A 10828-nucleotide genomic window follows, 5' to 3' on the forward strand; every position below is an offset into this window, starting at 1 on the left:
TTTTCAAAATATATTCGCAGAGTATCATTAGAGTAACGTTTTGTTCTAAATGTAGACTTTAAAGCAAAGTCATTGGTAGATGTGGTTATTCATTTGGAAGTGAAATTTTCTGATTTAACAAATGGCTAGGGGCTGATAATGTTGATTTGAGTCCATTTATCCATTTGAGGATCCATGGATGATTATAGGCTTCACGTAACTTCAATCTACACTTGCAACTCTGCTCCCCACTTTGTGCTAAGTATTTTCATATATAATCTCAGCTCGCTGCCATAACCTTATGAAATAGTTATTTTGGAGATAGGTTAAATTTCTTGCTTAAGGTCACACAGTAATCAAGCACACTGCAAATCCTGTGATACCCCTTTTCAGTGATGAACACGGGCGGTTGAGAGCATTTATAGCTGACCTTGGTGCCTAGGATGGAGCCTTGTACTAGAAAGTGTATCAAGTCAGTTCAAAGTATGATGTTCATCTGCCTCCCATGCACAATTTGAGATGGGCAAGAGGTGCAGCATGTTTCCTATTAGAGCAAAGATGGAACCAGTTGAGAAGGAACATCTCTCATGGAGAAACCAACTAAGAAGCATCAAGGGGAAGAGAGGGGGCGATCTGTTCTTCACAGCTGCTAAGGCAAGCCAGCTTTCTGCCTTGACATTTTAATAAACTTAAGTAAGTTCAGACATCTTTAAGCCTGGGAACCAACAGCTTTTGATGTGGTGACCAACAAACTAAAGGTCAGTCTGAGAAAGTTGATTCTTGACATATTTCCAACAAAGGTCACTTGTTTTATCCCAGTGGACTCCAAGTTAGGAATTAAAAACCTCAATGTTGGTAAATTATATGTTTGAAATACTGAGAGTTCTAATTAGACGTACAACCCAAATGCTAGGAGAGCCCACTCTATTCATTTACTCATAATTCTATGAAAAAATGTTTGTTTGGGGTGTGGTTTCTAAAAGCCATTTACCTTCAGGCTTAGTTAAAGAACAGAATGTATGAGAAAAGAATTTTCCAACTTTTATTGACTCGGCCATGCAAAGGAAAATATAAGAATTTGTGTGCTTGGTAACTCAAAATTAGTTGATCTACCAAACTTGAAATTTCAAGTCTAAATGCTAAATTCAATTATAAATTTCAAACACTATATTTTCCAAGCATACCCTTATTCTAGCTGCTAATACTACAGATTCATTCTGATGCATATGAACTGGGCATCAAATTATTAACCACCCCTCTAAGGTTGTATTAGAAGTTACTTCTAAGAGTATTTTATTTGTGGAGACATAAATGCAGGTTACACAATACCTTGTAAGTTGCCTTGAACGAAAGGATTTTAAAAATAAATAGGAACAACAAAAATAAAACATGACTAACCCTCCTGCCATCATCAAAACAAATGTTTCCAAGGACCTGAAGCCAAGAAAAGAGAAATCCATAAACACAAAGGCCAAGATAATCAGTGAATCTACCAGGTCTCCGTAAAGGACAAAACAAAACACTAAAAACCAAACAAAACCCCAAATCCCACCCGCTTCGAAGGAATGAATACTGAAGAACATTGACCCTTTCTGCCTCTCCACCTACTGCAGAAATCCCAGCCTGCAGCTAATTTTAAAATGATCAAATCTCCAAAAACTGGGGAGATGTATGTCTTAAAAAATGTAGTCGACTCCATTGCCTGGGTCATACCCCCATCAGCTGAAGTAGTAATTATTGAGGGAAGGGTAATCCACTTCATTCATTTTAATAACCAATTCTTTCTCAGATTTGCCACAGAGCCAACTCAACTTAATTATTAAAGCACAATAATATTGGATTGAACTATTTTTCAATCCAAGAATTTTTATTATAGAGAAAAGGCTTGGACAATTTAAGCAATTATGTGCTTCATTTCTCCTTTTCTGTAACTCCATTCTTGCTTATTTGTAAGGTATTGAATTTAACTTGCTTCATTCTTAATGTTTTACATCCTGTCATCTTCTTTAAAAAAATTTAAACTTGATTTAAAAAAAGCTGCAGGCTAAGTGTTGGTGGCTAGATCCTATGAGTAACCAATCATAGTCCCTAGAGTTCAGAGTGCTGACCTGAAGAACAGCAAGCCAAATTGTGGCCGCCCTGAAAAACTCTGTGCACACAACTAATGCATATTCTAGAGTTTACCACACCGCTCCCGAAACACTTCTGTGGATACCCAACCCACAGGACCTCTCCTTATACCCAGACACACAGCACTTCTTTTCATTTGGATGCAATATGGCTAAAAGGCAAGGTCACTTGAAAGGCAACTGAACTTGGAGTCAGACTCCAGGTGAGTTCCAGCTCTTTAGGGAACCAGTTAAAGGTAATTTATCTCAGTGGGTAAGTGTGTGCCTGAGAAAGCCAGAATGTGGAGATGCAAATCCTTGTTTTCCACTTTCTAGCTATATGACTCTGGGCACGTCATTTAAATCTTATGCCCAGTTTTCCCATTTCTAAAATTGCCGTGATATCAATAAGAGCCTCAGAGAGTAGTTGTGAGGATTAAATGTCTTAGCAGGGCTGGGGTGCCTGGGTGGTACAATTGGTTAAGCATCCCACTCTTGGCTTTTGGCTCAGGTCATAATCTCAGGGTCCTGAGATGAGTCTCACGTCAGGCTCTGCGCTCAGCCTGGAGTCTGCTTCAGATTCACTCTTTCCCTCTGCCCCTCCCCTCTACACACTGTCTCTCTAAAATAAATAAGTAAATCTTTAAAAAAAAAAAAAATGTCTTAATGGGGCTTAAAGCAGAGCTTAAGCATGCACTAAATGCCAGCAATTATTCTTCCCAGCTGCATGACCTTGGGGGAAGTCACCTAACCTCTATGAAACTTTATTTCATCTTCTGTACAAAAAAGGATTGTGGACCTCACATGGTCTTTATGAAGACCAAATAAGCTTATATAAGTGCGTGGCAGTTATTTTTTGAAATGTGAACAAGTATCAGGCAACTTTTTCAACCAAGCAGAATTAGTTCTGTGCTTCTATAATACTTGAAAAACACACATACACATGCATATTCCTGCGACAGCACTTGTCACATTGTATTGTAAGAATTTGCTTACCTGTCCATCTCCCCCACTAACAGTACATCCTCTGATTCACCTCTGGACCCTCAGCATGTTGGTCACACCTAGCATAGGACACGCACTCGATAAATATTTGTTGGAATGAATATTGTCCAAACTGTGCAGGAATTCTCAAGGCCTTTGCTAGAAAATGACGGATTACCACTTTCTGACAAGTGTCCTCAATAGACCACCCAGAAATTCTCTTGTTCCTCACCGGCACAATATATTGAGATTTTTGTCATTTCCAATGCAGCCAATTTGTGTGCTTACACTCATTTTTTTTTCTTAAAAAAATTATTATTGAGCACCTATTATGTGCCAGGTCCTATACTGGGCTCCATATGGTGAACCACAAGTGGCAAATGCCCAGAAGAATTTAGTCCCTTCATACTATATTTGAAAGAAACTCTTTATTAGAAAATCATTTACTACTGGAGATAATAAGCTCCCTGGTTTGGTTACTTCCTTAGAGTGATAGAACATCAGGGTGGGAAGGAATGGTTTTCTAGAAGTGGGAATCCTTTATAAAATAATAATTAAGGTCAGAGATGTGACTGCTTAAGTTCAAGTCCTTGCTCTGCTTTGTACAAGGTATAAGACCTTGGGCAAGTTGCTTAACCCCTCTGAGCTTCACTCTTCTCATCTGTAAGTTGGAATTAGTAGGACTGATTTGAGTATTAAACGTACCAATCCACGTTAATCACGTTTGATGGTTAACCTGCCCTATAGCAGGCATTCTCTATGTGTTTGCTCCTGTGATGAATCTGGTCCTTCACCCCAGTGTTTGAACTCCCATCACATATATACCCAACAAATGGGGCAGGAATGCCTGGATTCTGCTTCAGTACCATCAGGGTCAGGGAACTTACTATGAACAGTTATCTACTTGACTGATGGGCAAGGCTAATTAATTGTTGGGTTAAAATACACACACTTACGTCTTCCATTCAGGGGTTCTCCATCTGTCATTTGGGATTACTCAGAAGAAATCTCATCTCTCCTCTGCAGGATAGCCCCTCTAACTTTGGAAGGTAGCTACATATGCTAGCCATCATCTCCATCCTCACATACCCACACACAATCTTAAATTCTTGAATCATTTTTATATGACACTATTTACCAGATCCCTCATCCTTTGTTATACTCCTTCAAGAATATTTTGTTTATCAATGTCTTTCTTACAGGTTGAAGATCAGGATTTGTAACACAGAACAAATGTGGCCTGATCACAAGTGAGTACTAGAGAACTACTTCCCCACCTGAACACTGTATTTCTATTAATATAGCAAAAGATTGATTTTTTTTTTTGAAGTACATCACACTGTGTTGACTCATCATCTACTAACAATCTACAGGAGACTTAAATCTTCCTACATGAGCAACTGTAAGACATCTCGCCCCCAATTTCTACTTATACAATTGAATTTTGAATCTTTGGGTACTTGACACTTGTCACTATTAAACTTTATATTGTTAGATGTGACTCATTATTACATTTTGTCAGGATTCCGTCAGGGGGCAGGGGAAGATCCTGACAGTATCATCCAGCTCATATGTTTTCCTTTCCAGTTGGTGTGTCATCTATCAATTTATCACATCATCAATGTTATTATCTTAGTCATCAATAAAAGTGTTAAGGGGGATGGGGCTGCAAACCAGATCTGCATTAGATCCCTAGAGACCTAGGTGTACATCACCCTCTTAAGAAATTTTTAAAAAATACCTCACTCATTTAATCAGCAAATATTTATTGAGTGTCTATCATGTATCAGTTACTATTCCCTGTGCTGATTATAAATTGGGGAATTAAAAAAAAATCCCTGCCCTTAGCAAGCTGACATTCTAATAGAGGAGAGAGAGAATAAATTTTAAAGAATAAATAATACTAAGGTTTTCTAATGAAAAGCTAAAGCAGATACGGGGCTAAGGAAGATTGACAGCAGGATGGGATAGGGGGTGGTCCATATACAGTATGGCTAATGCAGAATTGTTTTTGAAGTTTAATTTCATTGCTCATGTTCTATATTCTTAGAGTGCATCTGGACCAAAAAGTGTCCTGAAGTGGGCGGCAAGTTCATTTTCCGAAGTCCACTTTCTTTTATGTGGACTCACATTAAGAAAAAATTAGTAGAATGATATGATATTGAATGATTAAATGATTAAGTGATATTGATATTATATTGAATGATTAAATGATTAAGAAAAAATTGGTAGAATGATACTTTTTTTTGAAGAATATATTTGAACAAAAAAGAATATATTTGAAAGGACATAATTCCTCAAGAAACTTCACAACATTTCTTCATATGCATCGGATAGTCAAACTTTGTGAGGCCATCAAGACTAGAACCAAAACCAGTCACACCTCTTGATGAAGACTCCAGAGAGGAGAATTGAAGAATTGAAAAACAGAGAAGCTAACACTTACCTTATTCCAATTCCCATCTTCTCAAATATGGAGTGGGTTATGAATCCAGTAATTTATGAAAATTCAGGAGGATGGGATGCTCGGGTGATTCCGAAATATGGCTTAGAGAATCTGGATACTGAATTCTGGAAAAGAAGCCCACCAGGGACAGATGTAAAATCTACCTCTATTAACTGCTCTCTGCTCAGGGTTCTGATGTTGATAAATTCTTCTAAAGAGTTTTAGATAATCTTCAATTCCTTGTGATATTAGAGGGGTTCGATAAGTCCCAGATAATTGCATCTTCTGATTCAAAATTTGTATTCTCACAATGATAGTTTTAACATTTATATTCCCTCATTCATTGAGCATTTATTTTGTACCAATGACTGTGTTGGTACTAGGAATACAAAGATGAATAGGATAAATATGGTCCCTGCTTCCAGGGGCCTTAGTGTAGAGCATATAGTAGAAGGCAAGCTAGAAATAGGAAAGGAATCTCTGATAAAGAGCCGTACCAAGAGCTCTAGCAGGGTCACCCAACCCAGACTTTGGGAGAATTGAAAGTTAGAGACTTGTATGTGGGGACTTAAAGGTATGAAGAACTTGGTTTTAAAAAAAGAAATGGACAGGGTGCCTGGGTGGCTCAGTCAGTTAAGTATCTGCCTTAGGCTTGGGTCATGCTCCCAGGGTCCTGGGATCAAGCCTCATGTTGGGCTCCCTGCTTGGTGGGGAGCCTGTTTCTCCCTCTCCCTCTGTGCTTCTTGCTCCACTAATGCACTCTCTCTCTCTCTTTTCTCTCTCTCTGTCTCAAACCAATAAATAAAATCTTAAAAAATAAAAAGAAATGGAGCAAGTCTGTTTCAGGTGGAGGTTATGGCGGATGCATATTTGGGACGTCACAGAAATGACTGTACTTGCTAGGCGTCTGAGCACTGAACGTGAGCATAGCTGAGACAGAGCGGTCAGAGATGGGATTGGAAAGGTAAGTGGGCCCAAATTATTCAGAAGCATACAAGCTATGTCACAGAGGAGATGGTTTCTAAGATGTGTGATCATTTGAATGTTCGAGTTTTGACGGGCAAAAGTCAAGACTGCTGCTCAGATGTTCGGCTTGACAACCGGGGTAGACAGCTTGACCACCTGGGTAGACAGTGGTGTCAGTCACTAGGACAGCAAAATGGAAACACAAAACAGAGGAGCTGTGGAGAAGCGTCCAGTTCAGACCAGGTCATGTTTGGGTGTGTGATGCCTGGAGAACACTGGCCGTGTAGCAGCTGGTAGTTTGGTCTAGAAGTCTAAGGATTCAGGTGTAGGAATCGTCAGTGCATGAAAGGCAACGATAGAATCCACACTGATGAATGAGATACCCCGAGTGAGCATCGGGGAAAAGAAAAGGCTCAAGAGAGCCCAAGAGGAAAACCAACCCTAAGAGATGGGCAAAGTTTCCTTAAAAAAAAAAAAAAAAAAAAGAGTATGATGGTGCAATCAGAGGGAGACAAAGGAAACAAGAATGTGAGGTATCACAGAAGACAAAGGAAAAGCACGGTTCAACAAGTAGGTTGTGGTCAACAAAGGCAAATGTTGTCAAAAGATCAAGAAAAAGGCTGAGAAGCAGTCATGGGGTGAGGACTGAGGAGATGCCTGAGTGGGTGGGCAAGAAAGGCCAGTGGAGGCAGAAGCCAGGTCATATGAATTAAGGAACAAACACAGCCAGTGAACAACATCCACACAGCTATTTCAGAAAGTTTGCCTTACAAATGGAAGATATAATCTCTTGATTTTCTTCCCCAAGGGAAGAAAAGAGGGCTGCCATGAAGGCTTCCTCACCACCTATAGTCACCTGTAGCTCAACTCCTACCTAGCAGCACTCTTGCTTACAGGCGTGCCCTGTGTGAGGGCCCTTGGTTCTACCACCAGTGCTGGATGTGGCTAAAACTGTAGAGTAAACTCAATCTGCCTTCTCTGCTCTGCACCCAGCTCTTCCTCAGCACCTGATCCTTCTCAAGACCTTGAGGGCCCGCACAGTCTTTCTGGACCTCAGGCCCACTGTGGTGTTTGATGTAACCTGGACTCCCTGAGCTGCCCACCACAAGTAAAAATCTGGTCCAAAACAGTTGTCACGTGATCATTATCATTCATTTCTTGCCAGAGTTTATGTATTGGGGCCAGCTAGAAGGAGAAGAGAGAAATTTGGTCACCTTGGAGTCTGGAGAAGGCAGCTGGCCCCACAGCTGGCCAGACCGCCATCCAAGCAGGGGGCCTTTCTGAGAACAAAAACCAGAAACCAAAATACATGGGTCAGGTGGAAGACAGATGAGCACCGCTGTCAACAATGCTGAAGGTTGGTCCTAGGGTGGGAAGGTGAGCCAATACATAATGTAGAAACACTGTAAGGGGTTTGGATATGAGGGGAGGAGTGGGGCGGGTGGAGGGATTTGTCCAACAGAAAGGATGAAGAATTGGAAATGGGCTGAAGTCCTTGCTCAGACACACACACAGAAGCCAGGCACAGTTATGCTGGACAGTGAGTCCGTCCCATTGGCTTTGTTATCCCGAATCTTCCCACTGTGTACTTTCAGTCCTTCGTGATGTAAACTCAAGTTCCCAACATGCACAAGTTCCCAAATCTTATTTCCACAACCCTTCTTCTGCAATAATGCTGTTTTGCAAGAGGAAGCTAGACAAGCTCTGGCCTAGGGGGGTGTGAATGGGGAACACAGAGGCATTGGCAGCAACTAACCTGTAAAGTTGTAGTGAATAGGCATCCCTGAGCCTAAGAACCAGGGGAAGAAGGAAAGGCTTGCTAAGGTTCATTTAGGCCCTAAATCAATAACAAAACTAGCTTGATGGCTTGATTAGTTGAAACAATGTTGCCAAACTGTAATCATTCCAGGACGTCCATATTCTCAAAAATATCTCTGAACAGAAAGCCTTCACTGTCGTCAGTTTGTGATTACAGCACAGAGAGGTGATAAAAACAGTGATGAACATCACAGACAAATACAATATTTTTGCCTTGTGTGCAGACTGGCTACACTGAGTTTTCAGCTAAAGATTTTTTTTTTTTCATTTCACTTCAGTCAATAATCATTTACCCACCCGATACTGCTTTAAAGCCGAGTCGTCATCTAATTCTCATTTAAAGAGATTGAAAAGGAAAAACTAAATAATAATAATACCTCATTTGTGTATAGTGTATGTCTTTCAGAGAAGACATCATAACCCATTTTATACTATCTAATTTACAGTAACAACACTTTTATAATGTAAATACTAGTAAGGGCTATTATCATTTAACAAAGTATGCATGAGAGAAACCAACTCATGTTGGGATAAAATGGCCAGTTCAATGTAACACATAGCTTCCATTTTAGAGGTATAACAGCTGAAGCCTTCCTTTCTCCTTCCTTCCTTCCACAAGGAAGTTCTGCTTTAGATAAACAGTTTATTAAGGTGTACATTGCCCTTACATTTTAAGATGAAAAATATCTTGCTTTAAAGAAACAACAAAGACCAAAATGTTCATGTGTCCTACAGATAAACTCTCTGTCTCAAATCAAGATCAAAAACAATCAATTTCACTACACAACTCTGCTTTCAATCAGCACAGTTCTCACCAACCTGATCTAGACATATTACTAGTCGATTGTAATATCTCTTCTTCATACACATTATGTTGTGATCATCTTGTCATCTCAGCAGGATTTCAAAAGGACCCTTACCTGCCCAAATTATGCTTCTATGTAAAGCCAATGGCACTTCTATGCATTTATTAGCTTCTTTTGGGGGGATAACATTTTTTCTGATCTTGTCATGTATTCATTCTTTCATTCTTTCATTCATTCATTAATGCTGTCAAGCATTCATACATCCATTCAAAACAGCGAGTGTGTGCCCCAAATGTACAGGCACTATTCTAGACGCAAAGAATAAAAATAGGAAGAAGGCCACATCACTGACTTCAAGGAACTCAGCCCAGTGAGGGTAAACAGCCAGAGAAGTAAACAACCGTAGTTCTATGTGGTGGGTACGGACATGGAATGACACATGAAAATGGTTTGAGGAGCATGGAGAGGGGATCGGTTTGTGTCTGAGAGGATGAGGAAGGCCTCCTTGAGAAGGTGGTCCTAGATCTCGGCATGCCAGGAACAAGGGATTCGGGTATTCCACGTAGAGGACACAGCATGGGCAAAGGTATGGACAGGAAAATAGGAGCACCCTATGCATTTGGGGAACTGTGGGAAACACGATATGACAGGAGATTCATCGACTATTCTATGGTGGGTTCTATTTCACAATCCAAGCTGTGGACTTCACCACAGATGATTCTGTAAAGGGAAATCTAGGGTCCTAAGGTTATTTGTCCTCAGTCATGGAAGTAAAAAGACATTCTACATGGGATCGATACCAAAGTGTCCTTTAAGACTCTGACCACTTGAGGAACGTCAAAGAATCAAAGCTTGGGTCTAGTCTACCCAAAGTCTGTATTCTCTTTGTTTCATTACTATTATATTCCAAGGGGTGGCAGGTAAGAACAGCCTCCCTCTTCCTCAACTTAGGTGATCACTTAGCCCATCTCCATTATTATTTGAGTATAAAAATGTATATAGAAATATTCCCCCAAACAGCATTTTCAATGCACTATGTTGGATGGGTCAGGTTTTTCCTGCTCACCTCTTTCTCATCATTCAGACGTGGTACAGCCCAGCCTCCAAAGGAATGGGAGCTGGGCTTACAGGCTTCTTACGGCAACCCCACACATTAGCAAGAGGTGTTTGGAAAGACTCTCCAAATATGTTGCACATAAGTGCCTGCAGGGACTGCTCTTCCCTGGAGCCTCTGAGACGTCCTGCACGAAGGACGTCTTCATGAACTGGGTCAGCAGTTGGTAAAAAGGGATCACTACAGAACTCACATGGAACCTTCCCTGGAATAACTCTGCTGCTTGCTTCCTCTTACTCTAAATTCCCTTGTCACTTAAGAAAAGCTTTGCATCATGCAATTGCATCCTTGTTTCTATTTGGAAATTTTTCAGAGACTGAGAGTTCAAAATAACTCTATCTATTTTGGTTCCTGACCAATTATGGAATCCTCTCTAAGACATCATTTCTTCATTCATCCAATACTTTACCCATTCAACAAACATCTACTTCCTCATTTCTATCTCTTGAATCCAGTTCAGTCTGCCCTTTGTTCCCCATTACTTCACTGAAAACACACATGAGAGGGTCACAGTGACTTCTAGGTTGTCCTATCTGAGTGTTGAGTGACCATCCTCACCTTACTGTGCTCTCAGCAGCTTCTTGGCACAGATGTTCACTCCCTTCTT

At 40.4% G+C, this 10828-nt stretch overlaps 1 protein-coding gene across 1 annotated transcript in view; it reads right to left on the reverse strand.

Moving 5' to 3' along the window:
- The window catches only part of MKLN1 (muskelin 1), a 306882-nt gene extending 303776 nt beyond the window's left edge, over positions 1 to 3106 (reverse strand). The window contains exon 1 of the mRNA XM_082694003.1: positions 3084 to 3106. Within this exon, the coding sequence (XP_082550129.1) occupies positions 3084 to 3091 (8 nt within the window). The 5' untranslated portion in view covers positions 3092 to 3106. The remainder of the gene's footprint in view (positions 1 to 3083) is intronic.
- Between the last annotated feature and the right edge of the window lie 7722 nt (positions 3107 to 10828).

This window comes from Mustela nivalis (genome assembly GCF_964662115.1).
Source record: "Mustela nivalis genome assembly, chromosome: 12".
Lineage (NCBI taxonomy): Eukaryota > Metazoa > Chordata > Mammalia > Carnivora > Mustelidae > Mustela > Mustela nivalis.